A 23,094-nucleotide genomic window follows, 5' to 3' on the forward strand; every position below is an offset into this window, starting at 1 on the left:
CAAGGATATAGATATCAGAAACCTGACATCTTTAAGAATGCAGACTAGTTCTTGAAAAGTTTACGATATTCCAAAGACATCCCTTAAATAGGACCACTTTACTTTATCTAAAAAAAAGTCCAGAATGCTCATAGATTAAGCAGCGTTTCTCTCAGACGTATATGTATGTATAGTGAGATTATTGCTTCCAGACAAAATTTTTTCCCCAATACATCTAAAGGGAAGTATCTAACTTTCGTGGCTATTCTCACTGAACGCATTCATAGCAACTAATACCAGCAAATTTATTCATGAAACAAAAATTCAACTCATCCAGTTTATGCTCGCATGAAGAGAAGATAAATATGGAAGTGATATTTGCATAGAAAAGTTCATTTTGTGTCTCAATGAATAAAATTAAAATGGAAATAGTTTTCCTTGTGTTTATTTACAAATTTTTGTTTTAATTCCAAGTGACTTGTAAGCGTTTTTTTCCAACGGAAAGCACATGAATATTTAATTCCATGTATTCACTGAGTTTAGAAAAAAATTTACATTTGCTTATATGTACAAATGAATTTTTGTTTATACGCACACTTTGTTTACGCATATGTAAGTGCGAGTATGTATGTATGCTTGTAAATTGCACACAAACATTGTCTATTTGCGTCGCATGAACATTTCCATTTGCACACTCACACACACACACACAGAACACATTGTTGGAACAAAAGAAAAGCTCTATAAAAAAAAACTAAAAAGCGCATGTAACTGTTATGTCGGGAGTCCTATGACTCTTATAACCCCAGCTACCCTTGGCGGTATTTACCACATCAGCAGAAATTGCTTATTGTTGCATTCGTATTGCAATCACCCACACCACTCTAGTATACTTGTACAAATTTTGCATTGTTTATCTGCTGTACTCGCTTGCTGTGAAGTCAGACAATCCAGCTGTGCTTACTGCTCGCCAACCAGCGCCACTACAGCGCTCCTCATGCATACATGGGCTGGGAATCTAAATTTTTTTTTTGGTTTTTTTCCATCTTTTTTGTTTGCCATCTCTTCAATTAAAGTTTATTTACATTTTTCAACGTCTGCAAATTTTGCTTTATTTTTGTGTCTTATTTTTCTTTTTACTTACGTAGCATGCTAGTTTGCGCTAGATAAATTTATGCAAATTTTTCTTATGCGGAACAGTGGGCGGGTTCTGTTGATGGGAATTTTATTGGTCAAAAACAAATTTTGAATCTTAATTGGAATTTTTATTTTTCGGTTGTTTTAGAATAGTCTAATTTTTAATTGAACAATTTTAGAAAAAATCTTACGAATTTTATTTATTTATTTATTTATTTATTTATTTATTTTCAATCTACAGTACAAAGTACCTTACAGACTAAAGAAACAATAATAATTATATTTAATACATACTTATCAAATAATAGAATTTAAGATCAACACAAAGTTAGATCTTGATAAGGAAAAATCAATTAATTTAAAAGAAGATAAGTCATTAAATTCTTTTAAGGCACGCGTAATAGGTGCATTACTTTCAAAATTAGTTCTGCAACTAGCAACGTAAAAAGGAAGAAAGCTTCGCAGATTTCTTTGCGGAACGTTAAAATTTATTCGCTCTAGAAGAGTTGGACAATCGACATTGCCATTAACTATATTGAAAATAAACGAGAGAGCTAGAATGGACCTTCTTTTCTCTAGAGAGCATAGATCAATAAGCAATAGCCGCGATTGGTACGGTGGCATTGGATCCTCGAACCGTAAGGAACGCAATGCACGCTTTAGAAATATCTTTTGAACCCGTTCGATCCTATTTATCGATTGTTGATCATAGGGTCTCCAGATAATTACTGCATATTCTAAATTGGAGCGTACAAGAGAAGTAAAAAGAAGCTTAAAAGTGTATGGATCAGAAAAATCAGTGGAACTACGTCGAATAAATCCCAATACCGAATAAGCCTTTGAAAGAATGAAATTTATGTGATTATTAAATGAAAACTTTGACTCGAAAACCACTCCAAGATCTTTAGTCTCTGAAACTTTGTTTAAAACACAGTTATCAATAAAATAAAGGGTAGATGTAGCATTAAGACGCCTAGTATAAGTTAAGTGAAAACACTTAGCAATGTTCAACGACAGCCGCGACTTTTCACACCACAAATGAAGACTGTTCAAATCACTTTGAAGCTTACTTGAGTCTTCCATATTGTTAACCATCGTAAAAATTTTCAAATCATCAGCAAAAAGAAGATAATTTGAAAAGGTAAAACAACTTCCAATATCATTTATAAAAAGAACAAAAAGTAGAGGGCCTAAAATGCTACCTTGAGGAACCCCAGAAGGGGCAACAAAAAAGTCCGAAGTTGAGGAATCAATTGAGACAGCACAACGACGATTGGATAGATATGACGTTATCCATTGCAAAACGGATGAATGGAAGCCAAGGCAAGCTAACTTACTGATCAGAATCCTGTGGGAGACTCTGTCAAACGCCTTAGAGAAGTCAGTATATATGCAATCCACTTGCGAGCCAATCGAAAACGCTGAGGTGCAAAAATCGCTAAATACCATTAAGTTAGAGACTGTCGAGCGCCCAGAAATAAATCCATGTTGGTATGGGCTTAGTAATGATTTTACAGCGAAATAGATTTTGTCCTTAACAACACTTTCAAACAGCTTCGAAATATTTGATAGTTTTGCAATTGGCCTATAATTACGAACATTACTTTTACTACCATTTTTGAAAAGTGGCGTAATTGTTGTTATCTTCCACTCATTAATAAAAATACCGGAAGAAAGGGATTTGTTGAAAATCAAGTGTAAAGGATATGACAACGCTGGGCAGGCTCTTAAAAAAAGAGCTGATAGGCCGTCTACGTCCGATTTTGGCGAAGTATTGAGAGAAAGCATCGCCCTTGAAACTTCATCAGAGGATATATGCAAAGTCCCTAGATTAATAGAAGGGGGTATTTCAGATGAAAAGTCAGGAGAAATCACATCGTCTTCAACAAAATTAGAGACAAAATATTCCGCAAAAAGATTAGCGGCCTCAACAGGAGTATTAGCCGACTTGTTATCTAAAAATAATGAACTAGGTATACTAGAAACTTTTTTCGATTTTACGAAGCCCCAGAAAGATTTCGGGTTAGCTTTGATATTACGCTCAGTACTCCTTATATACTTTGTGTACAGAAGATTATTTAATGACTTAAACTCTTTCTGACATTGCTGAAATTTTACAAAGAATGCTTGGATTCTAGTTGATTTGAACTTCTTAAGGTATTTGTTTTTAATGTTTTTTAAATTCATTAAAGCTCTATTATACCAAGGTGACTTATAAGATCGCTTTCGTTTTATAGGTATGTTATTTAAACAGAATTCATTAACTTTTAATTTAAAAGTTGAATAGCAGCTATGAACCTCCGAGTCCAAAAGAAGTTCATCCCAATTAATTTCAGAAATCGACTTATTAAGAGCTGGAAAATCACAAGACGCATAATCGAAGTCACTACTTACATCAGCCACGATTTCCGAAAAAACATAAAATTTTAGCCCGATTTCTAAAGGCACATGGTGCATAGTAGCTTCGGAAATCGGCGAACTGCATTTAGATATACAAAAATCAACATTATCACTGATGTATATAAGATCTAATAATCTATTTAAATCATTAAAAATAAAGTTTACTTGAATGAGATTTACACTGAGGAAATTGTCAATACAGTAAGACTCACGCTCAACGGTAATGTTACTTGGAAAAAGAAGCGCGTTATCAGACTTACTACACCAAACTATGTCACTGAGATTAAAATCACCCAGAACACAAATATGGTCATTTTTAAGATCAAGGGATAGCCCAATTACATTATCTACATGCGCTTTGTATAACTCAAAGTTACTATTTGGTGGAATATATGAAGCAAATACATATAGAAAATTTCGAGATTTTCGCAAACTTGGTCGAGCAAGGTGTCATCATTTCCAAGGTCAACCATTGTTGCACGGAATTTACGTAGAACTGCAATTAGAACACCACCTCCTCTTGAACAGCCAGTTTTCATGGAATCCCGATCCTTACGGAACACATTGTATAATCTTTAAATGATGTATTTTAAAATGGGTGACGATAAGGATTTAAAAAGCTTTATTTTGAGAATAGTTTTGAAGAGGGTTGCCACCTGTTTAGTAATCCAAAATTTATCGGTTTGACAAGTTAAATGAAATATTTCAATCTGGGTGCCAAACGAGGGAGGTTTAAGTAAGGTTTATTCCTAAAAAAGTTTTGAAGAGGGTTGCCACCTGTTTAGTAATCCAAAATTTATTGGTTTGACAAGCTAAATGAAATATTTCAATCTGGGTGCCAAACGAGGGAAACACTTGAAGAGAGATGCCATCTGTTTAGTAATCCAGAATGCATTCATTTGAAAATTAATTGAAATTTTTCAATATGGGTCTCAAACGAGGTTGGTTTAAGTAAGCTTTGTTACCAAAATACTTTTCAAGAGGGATGACATCCGTTTAGTAATCCCGAATCCATTCATTTGGCAATTAATCGAAATTTTTCAATACTTGTCTCAAACGAGGGAGGTTTAAGTAAGCTTTGTTAACAAAATACTTTTTAACGAGGGTTGCCACCTGTTTAGTAATCTAAATTAAATTTATTTAACCAGTTAAATGAAATATTTAAATATGGGTGTCAAACTAGAGAGGTTTAAGTAAGCTTTGTTGCCAAAATACTTTTTAGCGAGGGTTGCCACCTGTTCAGTAATCTAAATTCCATTTATTTAACAATCTAAACGAAATATTTAAATATGGGCGTCAAATTAGGGAGGTTTAAGTTAGCTTTGTTACTAAATTACTTTTTAACGAGGGTTGCCACCTGTTTAGTAATCTGAATTCCATTTATTTAACAAGCTAAATGAAATATTTCGATATGGGTGTCAAACTAGGGAGGTTTAAGTATCTAAGCTTAGTTCCTAAAATACTTTTTAAAGAGGGTTGCCACCAGTTTCAAAGTTCAATTTAATGATTTAGTTAAAATTTGGCAGAAACCCTGACCATGTCCTGAGATATAATTTGTATTCAAGAATTCCCAGGAACGAGAAATATTAAGTTTGGCTCGATTAACATAGCCATCTGAGCGAGAACATCAAAACCAACCTCATATATCTATATATTAGATTTGGTATACATACGGGCGGGGCTAGCAATAATAATATAACATCCGATTTGGCCGTTTTAGGCCCTTTGGAACTCAATGGCAACCGTTTATCCAACTAAAAAGTAGTGTTTGAATCAATATGGCTGAAATGCATGGTAACAACTATGAACATATTTTTGAGCGTGTTTGTGAAAAGTATATGCAGTCTGTAATTGACATTGACTTGTTTTCCGATTTTTTATTTTTTTTGTACTTGTTATTCGTTGTGGCGCATGTCGTTCGTTGCCCCATTGTTGGTGTCAATGCAATAGCAAAAATGCATTCTTGTTTACACAAAACAAGAAGCGACAACAAAAATCGACTACTACAACAATAACAAGGAGAAAAATGGCATGACAACAATAACAGCAGCGGCAAAAAATGCTAGAAATTCAACTAAATAAAGTAAAAAATGCTTAAAAGTAAAAAAATAAATAAAAACGCTCCTTCGTGGCAGGCCATTAGTGCAAAGCAACAATAACAAAAACACTTGGTGAATAGTAAGCAATTTTTAAGAGCACGCAGAAGGATGAGAGTTTGAAACGAAAATAAGCTATTTGTATGGCAGTTACAGTAAATTGACTATTAAAAAGCGATAGAGGAGAATATAAAAAATTTACTTGAGAAGTGGGATAACAGAAAGTTGGCGCAAATTCACAAAAAAAAAAGCGTTCGAAGGAAGAAGCAAAATGAAGAGCTACGTGGGAAGTGGACTCAAATGACAGTAAATCGATCTGTAGTTACCCAATTGATGCGTAAAGGCGTAATAAATAAGCGAAGGTAGGGAAAAAATTAATCACGAACAAGTGAAATAGAAAGGATTTTTTTCTTTTCATAAAGATAGAAAAGAAAAACAGAAAATGAAGGCAGAATATGATGACTCAACATGAATTTGCTTTTCCAACCTCATACGAACAGCTAGAAAATGACTGTAATTAAAGCAACAAGAAGAACAAACATAATAGATACGCATAAACTGACAGTATAATTACCCGACACTAAACGATATTAATTAGACAGCAATTACATACACAAGTAATATATGTAGCTCCTAGCTAGCTCCGTAGCTGAGCGTTGATTGTTGCTTGTTATGTGCAAGAGAAAGAAATTTCATTTGTGCGTATGTGTGTGAGTTGAGGTAATGAAGATGACATGGGCACACTTGGCTTTCCTCGCTGACTATACAAATGGCATAAAAATGGCAAAGCACCGCTGCAGGCAAAGGTTATTGCTTTCATGTCACTAAAATCGTAATGAACTTTTTAATATGTTGTACAAGGATATGTAGGTAAATTTGTACGTATATGAGCAAATCTCACAAGTTGTTTTTTTTTTAGTGTCATTCCCTTCTCTCGGTAAAAAAAAATATGCTAAAGCATTCTTCTTGTATTTATTTCAATCAATTGAGTTCCAAAAACAAGTACAATAAAAAATAAAACAATTTTAACCTTAAAACGTTTATTTAGGCGCGAAAATACCGAAATTACTGATTTCTTCATTGTCACTCGAAAAAATCATAATTGTTCTTTTTTAATAACTTTGGGAAGTATTCAAGTAGAATGTTCCTATTAGAGGCAATGAAAGTTTGCATCGAAAACAGCATATCTGTGAAGTTTCAAGAGTGTGCCACCAGATTAAAAAAAATGCCAGCAAGTAGAATATCTGTCGCAGCTATTTTGTAATTTTTGAAATTTACGCATTTTTTCATTTTAAAAATTTAGGATATTTCAATATGTTAACATTAAACGGTGAAAATGTTCTCCTTGCCAAATCGAACCAATCTAGAGTAATAAAACTGGTGTGTCACCAAATGGGGGAAAAAATTACATTGATTATAAGATGACGATGATTTGCGAAAAAAAAATCAAATTTTACAATTTTTATTGGCACACTCGAGATTCATTCTGAAATTGTTATATACATGAAGAAATTAATATACATATATATATTCGTGAAGAATACTGAGGAAAAATATTCCACGCCAATATTGAATTACTTTTAAATAATCTGACTTTTATGTTAAGGCGTGCGAGTAAACGTGTGCTAAAATGGTGCTACGGGGTGTATACGTTACATACCTGGCTATGGAAATATGTATGNTGAATTACTTTTAAATAATCTGACTTTTATGTTAAGGCGTGCGAGTAAACATGTGCTAAAATGGTGCTACGGGGTGTATACGTTACATACCTGGCTATGGAAATATGTATCAGCACGAGTGATTATTTTTATTTTTTTAGTATATTTTTTTAAGTGTTCATTAAAATGCAATTTCGCGATGGAATCTTCCTTTTTTCCAACTTTGTAGAAAAATTCAACAAAATTGTACAACAAACTTTTTATAGCCCAATAAATTCTAGCTCAAGAATTCTGCCCGTTTCAAGTGGCTAATAATTCGCGGTGATTTTTGATAACTCTTTTTGCGGATGATATTATTTTTTTCCAAAAAAAAATTTCGAACATACTTTGTATGGTAGAAAATGCGTGACACCGTCAGCAAAAAAAATATCAAAAATCAATGCGATTTCTTAGCCACTTGAATCTTGCACTTAATAAAAAATGCAAATTTAAAGTTGCTAAAAAATCGTCTTTTTTGTTGAAGATGTTTCGCATTTTTTCCACACAAAGTATTTTCGAAAAAAATTTTTTTGCATGAAAAAAATGCCAAAAATCAATGGTAAGTCCTCGGCAGGCAATTGCAAACCTCCGAGTGTATTTCTGCCATGAAAATGCTTCCCATAAAAATCTATTTACCGTTCGAAGGCCGCGCACAGTGTAAGATTCGGCCAATCTAGCTGCTTTTAATTATGTAAGTCGAAAACTGTTGAAGATAGGTTAATGAAATTTTGCACAGGGTCCGGTATAAGGTAGGCGAAGCTTTTTACAAAAAATGTAGAGGTACTGCCTCGCCAACCCATTATATAACTGTAATTTTTAAAAAGGCAAAAGCTGAAATATTTAACTAACTAAAACGCGGTTAACGAGTGTGCCTTTCCAATGAAATTAATAAATTGCTAAAATTAAATTTAAGTTAACATGGTTTTCCTTTAACATGAAATACTCAGTCCTAGTTTACTAAAATCCCAAAAATGTATTATCATTAAAAAGAACATATCTAAAAAAATAAGACCAAAATGGTACTTTAACAATTGTTGCATAAATCACCACAAAACACCAACAACTTAAACATTGAAATTCAGTTTCAAATATACATACCAGTTTAAATATTATTGTGCTTGGCAATCTTCCATATAAAACCCTGTCCCACCATACACTTTGATGTAAATTTTCTTGTTGTTATTGTTTCGTCATTACCAGGCATTTCTAAAAGCATTTTTGACGTTGTTTTGAAACTTAGCGATATAAAATAATTGAATTAATATTCTCTAGAAAATGAAAATATTTAATACACTGTGCGGCGTAAAAGTGTAGGTACATGCATCTGTGGCGCACCTCACAAATTTCTTCAGTAAATGACGCGGTGAAAGCGCCTATTTTCATAAACATTTTTCTAATTTTTTAATTTGAAAACAAGCTTTGTTTCTCTCGGAAATTCTAACTCGTTAGGAACAAATCTGTTGGCTGCATACCCAAGACATTTTTAATCTCCTGTGAAATTAATCATCGGGTCAGTCCATCTAAAAATTTACAGGAGTAGACATTCCTTTCCCCGTGAAGTTCCGAGGGGCGTCTGATTTTTCTTTAGTTGAATAGTTCTCCTCTCAAGCTTCGAGCATCCGCGACGGTGACAACGTTTGTAGCGTGTTTAACTTACAAATAGCGGGTGTCATGATCCAACTCGAATGTGATGAGTGGCTCCCGATAAATATCATCGATGGCCTGTCTGTACACCGTCAGATCTGGGCGTTTTCGGGTGTAGTTCTGGACCTGGTCTGTGAGTTTGTAGAGATATTATATTTCCTGATAGGAAACCTTTCAGTCTCAAGTTTTGCAGGAGGTCGTTTTAAGGACTTTGTGTCGGCTCTGTACATTAGTCGCGATTTCATTAGTGTGGCATTTTAACTTACATGGTTCGCTGGTTCCTATAGTAGTTTCACATTGCTTGGGTCCGACGTAGCACTTCGTCGGGTTGGCCAGGAACCTCACTGTCGACCACTTCTTCTACTTGTTTTAGTTCACTGGTTATTCAGCTGAGGTAGGTCAGATATATTCGCTATCAGATCAGCTATTTAACGGTAGGTGCATATTCGTACTATATATTTGACGGTGTTAGATCAGATTGACAGTGGTTATTTAGAGGTATTTTTCTTATTTAATATTTCAATGGGCTCATAATTGATTAAAATGTACTTAACAATATATTTGTTTCGCATGAGAATTAATTTAAAATCAAGCTAAAAAATAACAATGCTGTCGATAATACAATATTTAAGATTAATAAAAAATTTAAGGCACCTAAATTTTTTGCAATTAAAAAAAAAATATTTACAATGCTCCAAGGAATGCGTATACATAATATTTATGTATGTAAATATGCTTGCTCATATGAATGTATNAAAAAAAAATATTTACAATGCTCCAAGGAATGCGTATACATAATATTTATATATGTAAATATGCTTGCTCATATGAATGTATATATCTGTGTTCGTATGGAAAAGTAGCTTATGTCGAAAGGCTGGCTTTAGTATAAATCGGCATTCGCAGCATACGATTGCGAATGACTCACTGGCGCTGAGCTGTTGTAGAACTTTTGGCAAATAAACGTGCAAGAAGTAGTTCCGATACTAGCAAGTCAATATTCTTATTAAGTCTCATCAAAAAATTCCTTGCCGTTTAAAGAGTAAAGGGAATGCCGCATTATACTAAAGCCAGCCTTTCGACATAAGCTACTTTTCCATATGAACACAGATATGTATGTGTTTTTATATCCCTACAAATTGGCCTTCATGAATGGCTTCAAATATTGATGGAATGTTTTATTCACCGGTTCTTGGTTCAGTGGATTTTTCTTGGCTGATTCGAAAATACGCTCATAAACGCGACCATCCGCGGCGCCCAATGCCGAATCCAGCACACGATCGTGCACATCAAAACTGTCAACCAAAGCTACAGCATTTGGACGTAAGCGTTTGAGACAATCCTGCAGATGTAGCTCCAATTTGCCGACATCGGCATCAGTTAGGTTGATGAACTGATACAGGATANCATCCGCGGCGCCCAATGCCGAATCCAGCACACGATCGTGCACATCAAAACTGTCAACCAAAGCTACAGCATTTGGACGTAAGCGTTTGAGACAATCCTGTAGATGTAGCTCCAATTTGCCGACATCGGCATCAGTTAGGTTGATGAACTGATACAGGATAAAAAAAATACGCTTAAACTATCAAACTGCAAATGTGAGAATAAAAACAAAGGTCTCACCCTCAAAAAGTCGCCCAGACGACCCAAGCAAGCATCTAACAAATACAGTTCCAAGATAGTTTGCAATACAGCGCCTAGCTCGGTTGAGACTTCGCGTATGAGCTGACTTAACACGATGTATGCTGATTGTGCAATGAAGGCACGACCATGCAGCTGTGAACGAGATACAAAAAAGGTTTATTAATTAATACGCCTTTTTTGTGTTGAGATCTGAGAGTCTCTCTGTTTTAAAGTATTTGGCTCCATTTGTTCTGGATTTTATTTACTTACATCCGCCGCTTGCGTTAGCTCAATGCCAGTCATATTCGCTGCCGCTTCCGGCTCATGGCCTTGTTTACGATACTTCTCCATGCGTTCGTAAGCGATGCGAACTTTGCTGTTATCAAAGTACAGTTACTTGTTGAAATACGCAAAAAAAATATTTAGCAATATTTGACTTACTTCGCTGCCACGAATTGGAAGGCGCTCACAATCTTCTCCAACGAACAATCGAAATTTGAGAAGTTCTTTGTTTTAATAGACTCTCTTAAGTATTCCATCGTCGGCACCAATGGCTCGCCATTCAACGCTTGCCCATATACTTTAACCAGATAACGCGCTGTCTGCAGCAACATCACCGTATTCTCGCCCTCATATGTACACACAGCAGTTGTCATGCCGTATATCGTGGGAAAATTGGAGCAATCCATATAACCATGACCACCGCATGATAGGCGGCATACTTCAACCGCCGCCGCTGAGTCTGCACTGGTGATGGCTTTCAGACAGCAAGAGAGCGCATGCATTTCCGGCAGTCGATCCATATTGCCTTGTTCCAATTCGCCCTGTACATTATTGAACATATTCCAAATGTGCTCACCAGTTGTTTTGAAGACGATTGCCTTTGCGATCTGTGGAAAAACTTTTAATTGTTGCGTCGTGTGTTCGATAATTTGCGGCTCAGGCTCACTGGAAATGAAAAATAAGCATTTTTTTTTTGTTTGTAGCACAACTTTCTTACAACTGCCAACTCACTTTGGATCAATGGGGCTTTGTCGCCGCACAGCCGAGTAACGCATCGCTATGGTAGACGCCTTCGCCAGCGTTTGCGACAGATCGCGTATCAGTGCGCAGCGCACAAACATCATGGTACCATAGGTGAGCACACTATTTTTTGGCGCTACATAAGTACCATCCGGCAATACTTGCTGGTTCTTCATCAGCATATAATTTAGAGGTATGCGTACGTTCTTCAGTCCTAGATAGCCATTATTGACCGACTTCATGCCAATTTTTGGGCCAATATCTCCTACGTCTATGCCAGGCAGCGGCATATGTGTCTCCAAGTCACGCAGCTGTACAATGAAGGGCGCTAGCCCACGAAATTCGCCTTTGGTGTAGAGCTGTGCAACAACTATGGCATGATTTGCCGTGTGACCCACTAAAAAAATGTAGTTATAGATGAAATTTCATCAGAAATTAGTATAGTTACTTACTGCCACCTGGCCACCACTTGTACGCGCTGATTGTGGGCGTATTTAACACAAACTCCTGCGTGCTAGCATCGTAGTCAGCGCGTGTTTCTAACCCACGCAAGAATGTGCCATGTCCCAGTTCAGTCTGCGCATATGTGCCGAGTATATTACAATCCCAAGCTTTACCTAGCCATTCAATTTGTTGTTCAACCGTACCTTGACCCATTATTGTGGGTACGAACATCACAAAATGCAACACCATTGGATTGCCTTCTTTGATGAGCGCAGAGCCTAGCGCACCGCCAAAGAGTGCACTGAAAATGTATATGTAAAGAAAAAGTTTATTACAAATTTATGCTGATATTCAAAATGTCTATGTAACTTACGTGTAGGTATCCATATCATCCTCGCCTTCCGCGCGTAATTCGCGCAGCTTTCTAGCAATTATTACTGCTTTGCGTACACTGTGCTCATAGAGTTCTGTAGGTGACATATGTGAAATGGGCAAATCGTCTTGCAGTTCGGGGTCGTCCAAGAACAATTTCTCTGAAAGTGGTAATTGGAGTTACTTTCAACAATTTTAATAGAAAATTAAATATGTTTTCGGCTGAATTGGAGGCTTGAGTAAAAGTAAACTTTGAACGGGCCATATCTCTTATTTCTTAACACATGTTTTTATGTTATTACAACAACAAGCGTGCGTGCGATGACCTTTATCGCTGGCAAAATTACTGCTAAGCGCTGAAGGTACCAATCAAGATTTCATTTACATTCGATTAGGTGTGGATGTTTTTAATGCAATAAAGCCCTCGGTTTATTTAGAAATCTCTAAAAAGTTATATCGATAATAACCATCGCCATTAGAATCTTATCAGCTGGTGCGAATCGTATTAGCTTAAACTTTTTATTATTGCATCGACTAATGCAATATACATAAAATGAACTCGTGTACGAGCTTATTAATACAGTTATAGATTTAAAAACATACATACATATACTGTATATGAATACATACCACATTTGTACTTAATTTCAGATTAAGTGCAAGTAATAATATAAAATATACATACATACATACATATGTGTGTGGAAATTAATAAAACAAATAAAGACCAGTTCATTTACATTTATTATTCTGTTTTTTGTTTCTTTTCAACTACCGTAACGACCCAAAATTACATGTATGTACAGGGTCAAGGAACGTTGATAGGATAGTGTAATTCAAAGTTATAGAGGGCAATTGTAATATTGCTGCAGCATTAACTACAACCGTCATAAATATTTCAGATGTGCATTAGATACCTACAAAATGTTGCTTCATAAAAGCTTATAGCATTATGCGCTTAGTCAGCAAATAAGTTGAGCCATAAAGTTAATATTTAACTAACTGACTCGCCTTTGGGGCAAAGTCCAGGCTTTTTGTTTTTTAATGAATGCAAGTTTAATATTTCATTAACTTTGCTACTTCTAAATATGTACATGGGTATGTATGTAAAACAATATTCGAATAATGCAAATAGATATGTATATGTATGGCATACATTGTATGCACAACATATGTATGTATGTATGGACATTAGACTGCATCACCAAAAAAAGTTGCGGTTTTTCCGGCGGGATTACAAAATCTAGTATATTTTAAGACTTCTACCAAAATATTACGGAAGAATATTAAGATTTACGTGAGCTGGAGTTTTTTATGAATAAAAATAGTTTCTTATAGCATTTTTTGGAACAAATCCCCTCAGATGACAAAACAGTTTAAGCTTAAAAATAATGAAAATTTGTGTCACCGGAATAAAAATACAGTGAAACCTCTCCTAACGGACACCTCTATTAGACGGACACCTCCCTTGGGCGGACATTTTTTCCTATACCAAGTTTTAAGTATAAATTTCGGAACAAATTACTCTCTCTTAAGCGGACACTCTCTTGGCCGGACGCGGACAGTTATTTTGCATAAAATTGACACAAAAACTCTATTGGGCGGACGCGAACCTCTTATCAACGGACATTAAGATTTCTTTTCATAACAAATCAAACAAAAACCTCCGTTGAGCGGACGCGAACTCCTCATAGGCGGACTACTAAATGGAAAAAGGGGACTTCCCGCACAAAATGTGATTGTTATGCACACATTTAGTTTGGTTTGCGCAGTGGTTTAGGTTCGTTATTTGAATTGTCAGAAACCCTTGGAGACTGATAAAAACATGAAAACTATTGATGAAAAAGGTACTGACACTGAAAAATATTTACGTCAATCGACAATTTCCCAGTTTTTTATGTAATGAAGCTATGATTTTATGTAGTTTATGGACTAAAATGTAATATTTATTATTATTTTGTTATTACTTAATATGTACTTACGCACATAAATGAAATGTGCACTTTTGAAAAAATACATGCACATTTTTGTTTGAACGATGTAATATGAATATCTTTTATTCAAATAAGAAATAGTGACTATTCAATTAATTAAAACATTAAAAAGTTCTAAAATAGGCTTCCCCTCCATTAAGCGGACACCTCTCTTGGGCGGGCAAAAAATGACTGACGGTGAGTGTCCGCCCAAGGGAGGTTTCACTGTAATGAGATTTTTGATGCTGTTTTTTTAACTTTATTCAAAAATTTCTGTATTTTCCGATATAGACTTATGAGGTATCAGTGGAAAGGTATTTTCTCAGCCTTTTTACTCACTCACGTCATCTTAATTCGACATGGAATGGCACTCGTTTATCTTACCTTCCTCTTTCATACCATGAATGAGCTTATTCGCAAAGAAATTTAAAGAGTGAGAAAATAAATTACCAATGATAGGTCTAAATTAAACCAAAAATTCAAAAACAACATCAAAAATGTCATTTTTATGATTCTGTAAAATTTTTTTTTTTAATATTTTTTATGCAATTTTTTAACCTTGAACTGTTTAGCCATCTGAGACAAATTTTTCAAAAAATATTTAACTGTTGTTATTAATAAAAAACCCAATTTTTGGATGTATGTATTTTCGAATCGGTCCAGCTCACGTAAATCTTAATATTTTTGCGAGATATTTTGGTGAAAGTCTTAAAATATAATAGATTTTATAATTCCAGTGGAAAAACAGTACCGATTTTTTTTATGGGGAGTGATGCAGTCTAATGGACATACATACTATAGCAATATTTCTATTTAGCAGTTTTATTAGTGTACGTCCAATTAGTTAAGTATACGCCACTGTGTATTAGTTTAAATGCAGAATAAATACAAGAAAACACTCCAAAACCTGCTAACAATGGTTGTGCGGGTCAGTGCGCCACTAGTTAAATGAACAAAGTAAATATTAACTCCCAGTGGGCAATATTTACCCTTACAAACAATAAAGATGATGTGGAAGTAAACAAAATGTGTATGTAACTACGCGTGTATACATATGTATAAGCATAAACGCATATAAGCGCTATGTAAAATATTTGCACACGCGAGCGTGTTGACAAGCTTTCATTTTAGCGATATAAAACTGGTTAACAGCGCAGAATTGCATAATGCATGTTCATAAGTGGATATACATACATATGAATACAATGTATGTCTTAAAACGTACCATGTTTCCGATTGAACTTACCCAATTTCTTTTTAGCCGCATACTTGTCCTTGCCACCAACCCACCAGTCGGTGAATTCTTGCGTATTAAAGGATGCCTTATCACGTTCCTTTTGTAGATCTGGATTTACTTGATTCGCTGGCATTTCCGCGCTCGTTATTATACTGCACTTTACTCGCACTTAATTGTGAAAATAATGTAAAAAGTTGAATTTGTTCAGTTATAAAATCTAAACCGTGAGGGTTGAGCTCCGCAAGAGTACTGAATCACACAGCATACCCGGAGCGAAGTTACCCATTCAGTAGCAATAATTTGTGTTACGCCAGCTAGCTGGAATAGACAAAATGTACATATTTTTAATGATTTTACTTATCTTTTTTTGTATTTGTGCGCAGTGCTTACTATTGAATACTTGTTACTTGCTGGAATCTCACAATATATTTGGATTATCAATGTACATGCGCGTGTAATCTATAGTACAAACAACTTTATACATATATACATACGTAAATGTAATTTCTAATCTAATATTTTTAATTATTTTGTATGTTGTTATTGAACTTTGTGCTCCAATTACCTGATTTCACGCATGCCAGCTCTAGTGGAAGAAAAATAGTTTACTCACAAACATTTACAGCGAATATTATAAAAGCTAGTTGCGGCGCTCGTTCAACAGTGTTAATCGGCACTATTTTGCTTGCCCCTTCACTGGTTTACATATGAACATTGTTTTTGCAGATAAAAGCAATTTAAAACTGGTTTATTTAAAAAAATACTCTTCAATTGTAAAGGAAATGAACGAAAGCTACAATTAAATAACATTCTTCTTCTTATTTCCTCTTTGCAAAAACATGCCGTTCACGGTAGCCACTTGGCAACTTGTCTCGTCAAATGACAAAATGAGCAAGCACAACAAAAAAGGAAATAAATCTGAGGAAAAAAGCATGCGCAGAGAACGTAATCAGTGTTGCCGTTTATTTTTCAGAAAATCGTAAAAAAAAGGGCCTTTGGCGAAAAATGGTACCACATTTTCTTTGCTTTTTATTACAAGTAAAAGAATAAATCTGTTGAATTTAAAAGTAAAATAGCGGGACAAGCTTTTCACAAAACAGGTTGCAAACATACACATACATCGAAAAGAGTTACATTTCCCTTAAAATTTTTAAGTGACGCATTTTTTCATACTTACAGGAGGAAATATTTGTCTGGTTCTGTTCTGTTAACATTTCCTAAAAATCTCTGAAAAGGGGAAAAGTCGCACATAATTATGGTAAAGGGTAAAAAAATCCAAATTTTCAAACAATCGTGTCAAAGGGTGTGGGCGCTTAAAAAGGTTTAATTTGTCTCTTTAGTCGAAAACGGCAGAACTGAACGTAATACTTTACGTTCTCTGGCATGCGCAAGATTGTTGCCACTGCTTGATTATCGATCCGCAAATAAGGGGTGTTTTTCATCAAAAAGAGGCTATTTAAGAGTTTTTTTGAAATCCAAAAATAATAAAATAAGGAAAGTTGATTTCAAAAGTGCGAGAAATGTTAAAAAGTCAAGCAAAAGTAGTTGTTGCGATTTTTTTATTAATCAAAAGTGGCCACACAGAAATAGGTAACGTCGTCATCAGCTGACTTATGTTTACATGCATTTGTTGATTTTTGTTTGCTGCGTTGGTCCGATTGTACAAATAAATAAAATTACCGCTTTAACTGTGCACTCTTCTTTGCCTTTCTTTACTAGTAATAGAATAAATCTATTGAATTTAAAAATAAAATAGCGGGACCTNTTTTCATCAAAAAGAGGCTATTTAAGAGTTTTTTTGAAATCCAAAAATAATAAAATAAGGAAAGTTGATTTCAAAAGTGCGAGAAATGTTAAAAAGTCAAGCAAAAGTAGTTGTTGCGAACGTTGAACGTCGTCATCAGCTGACTTATGTTTACATGCATTTGTTGATTTTTGTTTGCTGCGTTGGTCCGATTGTACAAATAAATAAAATTACCGCTTTAACTGTGCACTCTTCTTTGCCTTTCTTTACTAGTAATAGAATAAATCTATTGAATTTAAAAATAAAATAGCGGGACCTTGCTTTTCATAAAACAAGGTTGCAAACATACACATAAATCGAGAAGAGTTACATTTCCCTTAAAAATGTTAAGTGATGCATTTTTTCGTACTTACAGGAGGAAATTTTTTTCTGGTTCTGTTCTGTTCACATTTCCTAAAAAATCTCTGAAAAGGGGCAAAAGTCGCACATAATTTTGGTAAAGGGTCAAAAAATCCAAATTTTCAAAAAGTCGGATNAAAAATCCAAATTTTCAAAAAGTCGGATCAAAGGGTACTGGCGCTTAAAAAGCGTCCTTTTGTACCTTAAGCGAACAACGGCAACACTGAACGTAATACTTTACTTTCTCTGGCATGCGCCAGATGTTGCCACTTTTTGGTTATCGATTTGCAAATAAGGGATGTTTTTCATCAAAAAGAGTCAATTTAAGAGTTCTTTTTTTTTGAAATACACAAAAAATAATATAATGAAAGTTAATTTCAAAAGGGGAGGAAATGTTAAAAAATTAGTTGTTGCGATTAGTTGTTAAATTTTCAGAAAGTGGCCACACAGAAATAGGTAACGTCGTCATCAGCTGATTTATGTTTACATGCATTTGTAGATTTTTGCTTGCTGCGTTGGTCCGATTGTACAAATAAATAAAATTACCGCTTTAACTGTGCACTCAATTAAAAAATATGATAAAAAAGAATATATATTTAAGTTTTGGTAGGGAAATGTAAAGTGAAGAAGACTTATTATATGCAACTCCATAAAAAGCATTCACATGGATAGCTCAACATCATCAGAATATTTGCAAGAAAAATTGTACGATTGTTTGCAAATCGTGCGTCAATATGATTGGCTTATAAATGCATACATTTTGGTAAGTGGAAACTATAAACGCCCTGAAGACCGTCCGTCTTAACACTTCCAATACATACTTAGGATTTCTATGTAGACAACCATTGGGAAAAGCTGCCGCGCAGTTGGCAGAAACATTTGGATCATGTGAAACCCGAAGAACTTAGTACGCTATTGAATTTCAATGAAATAGCTGAACAGCAGCATGCCAATGTATGGCCATTGGCGTTATTAGCCTTACGCTGCAAATTACGAGAGGTGTGCGTGGACAGAAGTCAGCAAAGCAATACTGCGACACTGGTAATGCAATCAAAATTATACCAAAATACCTGAATTACTCTCATGCTTTTCTTTAAACTCCAGAGCGCTTGTCGCAGTCCACTACTTAGTCATACAAAGCTGAAACATGTATTTAATAAGTGTGTTAAGCCCAAGAAGCGCCATGAAATAGAGTTGATGGCATCGCATTGCGAATATAGTTATCAGCAAACACCCGTTGACTACATTATAGACTTCGGCGCTGGTTTAGGGCATCTCGCACGCATACTCGGTTATGGCTTCGGTAGGCGTGTATGTTGCTTAGAGATGCGGCCAGAACTAAATGTACAAGCTCGTTGCATAGACAAACAATTTGAGCTGTTCGCTGAAAAGCACTTGCCTGCTGTAAAACGCGCAACTTTTCGGCGTCCGGAGCATGTAACGTTATGCCTGACGGCTGAAATACAACCACAACAGTTTCTCAATCTAATTGCTGAGGCGGTGCAGAGGGAAGACACCAACTTTACTTTTGGCATAATCGGTCTCCATCCATGTGGCGATTTAGCGGTAATTTTGATGCGTATGTTCATAAATAGTCCCCAGGCGCGGTTTCTGAATTTCGCCAGCTGTTGTTATATGAAATTGAGTACCACGGAGATGCATTCTAAGGTGGAGCTGCAGGGATATCCCCTCAGCCGATACTTGTTACAGCAACCCAAGCTGGCACACATGAGCTATGAGGCGCGAGAAATATCCTGTCATGCTATGGAAATGTATTGCGATCGGCTAGCTAAAGGCGATTATGAGCATTTGAAAGTGCACTCATTTCGTGCGGCTGCTGAGCATATAATCGTCAAGCATTGGTTGCATTTGAAACATAGTGGACTACGTAGCGTCAAGCATGTGCCTGGTATGGAATTCGAAGAGTACGTAGTTATGGGTTTCGTTAAACTTTTTTTTAAACTGCAATTTAAAATTTGTTTGCATATAGTTATTACTACAAAGCAGTACAAGGCTTAGAAGCTGTTCATTTAGAGCGTACTGCGCTGCAAACTGCCACAACACAAAATTATTTACGTCATTGGCGACGTATCGTTATTTTTTATACGCTTCGTTTGATGTTTGCACCGCTTATAGAGAGCATTATACTGTATGATCGCGCTTTATATCTGCAAGAGAATCGTAAGTCACAAATTTGAGAGTTTTCTTTTGTTAGCTAAATTTAAATTCATGCATTTGCAGTTTGCCAAGTGAAGATTGATGCAGTATTTGATCCGCGTATATCGCCACGGAATCATATAACATGTGCTTTTAAGCCTAGTTGATAATGATTTAAGCAATACGATATACATATTTGTGTATGCTTAAAATAGTGTTCATGAAAATTGATTTAAAGTTTTAGATAGCTGCATAATACAATTTCTTTTGCACATAAATTTTGTGTACACCACTGCCATCGTAAGTTGCATATAGAAAGTATTTGGCTTTCTTAAGCCTCATTTTGTGTATAAAAGAGGTCTAGCCTGAAAATTAAAGAAGTACTATTATTACTGCCACATATTAATACATATCTACATCTGTAAAGCTTACATGCCACAAGAAATCTAATTCAGAACCACCATTTGCACGCCTATATAATTTACGTGTAAGTTCTATCTTTGCTACTTTATTTAGAACATTTATTTTTACTATGATTGCGCTATTTTTTCATTTTTATTACTCACAGTAGATTAATCATAGCTTTGTGGTGATTAATAAGACAGACAACACTAATCAGAATAAAAATAACGAGAAATGTAGGAAAATAAGTGTCGTACTACCTACAAATACTTACCTCACATACGTTAGTGCAGACAATAAAGACGAGAGATTAGTTCGTTGCTTTGCTTAACGCAAGTAAATGGCAATTACAATAAGAGCAACTGTCACACAACAACAATAGCAGTAATGAAAAAATATGAAAAAAAGTAAAACAACATTCCGCATCTAAGTTGCATGACCATTTATCTAAAGCTGTATATGTTTAAGCGCCTCAGTGCACGATACTGGACGCAATACACGGCATATGTAACTACAGAGACTTGCAAACATGTACACGCATATACCCTAAAGAATATTAACTTACAAATGTACATATGTATAGCGCTCAATCACAAGAATTCTTCCCAAGCGCTCGGGAATGTGTATTTAGATTGCAATCTGGTACTTCCACTTCATTAGTACGACTTAACGAGTGAGCAGTGACCAGTAAACCCCTAACGCAACTGTCCACCCCGCTGCCATTGAATACAAAATTGTAATAACAAGTATCTCACACCTCGTTAAGAAGCCAGCGAAGCAATTGTGTGTACAACCCTCACTCGCCCCATTGGACAGCTTGTTCTCATGACGGACACTAATCTTCCAGACACGTGAGGTGGAATGAAGAGGGCGGAAAGTAACGCTGTGGAGAACAATGTGGTGATAATGGAACTGAAGGAAATAATAAGTGCATACATATGTGGATGGAATTTCGTCGAATTAAAAACAAAGTTTACTAAATAATAAGAAATGGAACAGCTATGAAATGGATTGAAGTAAGACGCAACAATATGAAAAGACATAACTTGAATAAGTAGATTGATTTATACAGTAACTGGCTGAAACGAAATTAAATAGAAAATAATACTGTAAGGCAAAAGTAAGAAATGGAACAAAACCATAAGTTAAAATGGAGTAAATGGTAATGTGAACCTAAATTAAACGAAAAAGAATGAAAATAAATAAAACGTAATGGAACGATGCGAAATGAAACGAAGTAAAATTAAACACAACTGCTCAAACGAAATGGTACGACTTTGTAAGTACCGTATGGACCGCAAAGATGTGAAACGATGCGGCATGAAACGAAAGGAAAACAACTATTCTGACGAATTGATAACCTCCTCCTTTTTTGAAGTCGGCTTATAAGAAATTTCGTTGCTGTTAAAATGATTACATAAATCCGAACAGAATGAAATGGAATAAAAGACCGATTTGCAGTAAAGAAACGCTGTAAAATAAAATAAAACGAAATTGAAAGGACAAGTTTTTAATTAATAAGTTCGTATAAGCCCCTTAAAAAAAATAATAAAATTTAAATAAAATGAAACCAAACAAAATGAAATGAAAAATGGCTGATTTTGAGGTTAAGTTCAATATTTAAAAGAATTCACTCCTAAGCCATTTTGCTCCAAATAAAAAGGATGAACCACAAATAAATAGATTTGGACCATACGAAGGAACAAACCGAATGAAACAAGTGACGTTAAAAGGGACAGTTCTAAATATATAAGCTCTACTCAAACTTCTCAACCAAAATGAAATAATTAATAAAAAAATAAATAGAGTGAAACGAAACGAAACGAAACTTTCTGATTTCAGATTTTTCGTTCCAAAAAATAACTAAACCGAAACGAAGACGTGTGGAACGGTGGCCGGAACAAAATTGAATCAAAGGGAATGATATGGAATGAAGCGGAACGAAATGCAGACCCTTAGCATCAAGCTGTATATGAGACCTCAGTCGCAACATCGGCAGGTATCGAGTCTTGTAGTTTCCCTCAAGTCAATTTTTTGTATAGCCTCAATGATGGAGTCTTAACTCCATTTTCTTCCCTTTTAGGCTTTTAAAATTTCACAATGAGGAAACTAAAATAATGAAGAATAGATTTAAATTCATGCACTTTTATATTTCTACACATCATCTTATACATTTTCACCACTGCCTTCAACGACGCGTTCATATGTTTCGTGATAGATAGGTTCGTTCGTGCGACTAACGGACGTCTAATTAACTTTATGTACCGTTATAGCCTTAGTATTAGTTAGTCAGTGTAGCGCTAGCAGTGCCTCTATCCTACTCTTGCTGCACCCAAGAATCAGTACATATATATGCGTCCGTCCACATCGAAAAAAAAAAAACACACACACACAGACATAGCACTAGTCGACTACCCAAACACAAAAACCTACTTCTTTAACTGCTGTCACTGCAACCTTCAGGGATTAAAGTGTTTGCACATGCTTCGCCGCACAAACGCCGACAAACTTGGCAATTGACAGCGCGGAAGGAGCGCGGTGTAGCGCTACCAGCTGACCCCCACACACTCATCCGCTAATCGTCACTTCAGCAGTCAGGCATTCAAGCCAAGTGGGGTAGTAATTTGAGGCGACACGCGTCGCAGCAAATGTCAATTGTCTTCTAAAATATGGAATGCCGGTGCGAGTGTGTGCATTTGCGTCTCTGTGTGGGTGAAGGAGTGCATGCGCGCGCTTTCGTCTCTTTTTTGTGTGTGTATAT

General features: G+C 35.5%; 2 protein-coding genes and 1 long non-coding RNA gene across 7 annotated transcripts; 1 reads left to right on the forward strand and 2 right to left on the reverse strand.

The window, feature by feature from the left end:
- Positions 1-9,507: 9,507 nt before the first annotated feature.
- Positions 9,508-16,519, reverse strand: ACOX1 (acyl-CoA oxidase 1). Of its 5 annotated transcripts, none has more exons than XM_017624769.1 (11): positions 16,197-16,519; positions 16,022-16,105; positions 15,641-15,949; positions 12,423-12,582; positions 12,058-12,350; positions 11,597-12,002; positions 11,024-11,530; positions 10,853-10,958; positions 10,583-10,735; positions 10,067-10,349; positions 9,508-9,710 (listed from the first exon to the last, which is right to left on the reverse strand). In XM_017624769.1, exons 3-10 carry the CDS (start codon positions 15,762-15,764, stop codon positions 10,089-10,091), a joined length of 2,010 nt encoding a protein of 669 aa, XP_017480258.1. In that variant the 5' UTR covers positions 15,765-15,949; positions 16,022-16,105; positions 16,197-16,519; the 3' UTR covers positions 9,508-9,710; positions 10,067-10,088. The 5 variants fall into 5 exon arrangements, with proteins under 5 accessions (XP_017480258.1, XP_017480259.1, XP_017480255.1 ...); XM_017624770.1 differs by lacking the exon at positions 9,508-9,710 and adding an exon at positions 9,763-9,797 and having other exon boundaries at positions 10,071-10,349; XM_017624766.1 differs by lacking the exon at positions 9,508-9,710 and having other exon boundaries at positions 10,089-10,349; positions 16,022-16,090.
- A 1,567-nt stretch (positions 16,520-18,086) lies between these two features.
- On the forward strand, positions 18,087-20,404 carry LOC108369620 (protein RRNAD1). The gene is made up of 5 exons (XM_017624771.1): positions 18,087-18,537; positions 18,600-18,815; positions 18,879-19,699; positions 19,765-19,955; positions 20,016-20,404. The coding sequence occupies exons 1-5, from the start codon at positions 18,439-18,441 to the stop codon at positions 20,096-20,098; spliced, it is 1,410 nt and encodes a 469-aa protein (XP_017480260.1). The 5' UTR covers positions 18,087-18,438; the 3' UTR covers positions 20,099-20,404.
- Positions 19,971-21,143, reverse strand: LOC108369621 (uncharacterized). The gene is made up of 2 exons (XR_001848540.1): positions 20,364-21,143; positions 19,971-20,296 (listed from the first exon to the last, which is right to left on the reverse strand). It is a non-coding gene; the product is annotated as an uncharacterized LOC108369621 (long non-coding RNA).
- Between the last annotated feature and the right edge of the window lie 1,951 nt (positions 21,144-23,094).

The sequence above is a fragment of the Rhagoletis zephyria genome, unplaced genomic scaffold (assembly GCF_001687245.7).
Source record: "Rhagoletis zephyria isolate East Lansing unplaced genomic scaffold, Rhagoletis_zephyria_1.1 Rzeph_scaffold_03770, whole genome shotgun sequence".
NCBI classification, from domain to species: Eukaryota; Metazoa; Arthropoda; class Insecta; order Diptera; family Tephritidae; genus Rhagoletis; species Rhagoletis zephyria.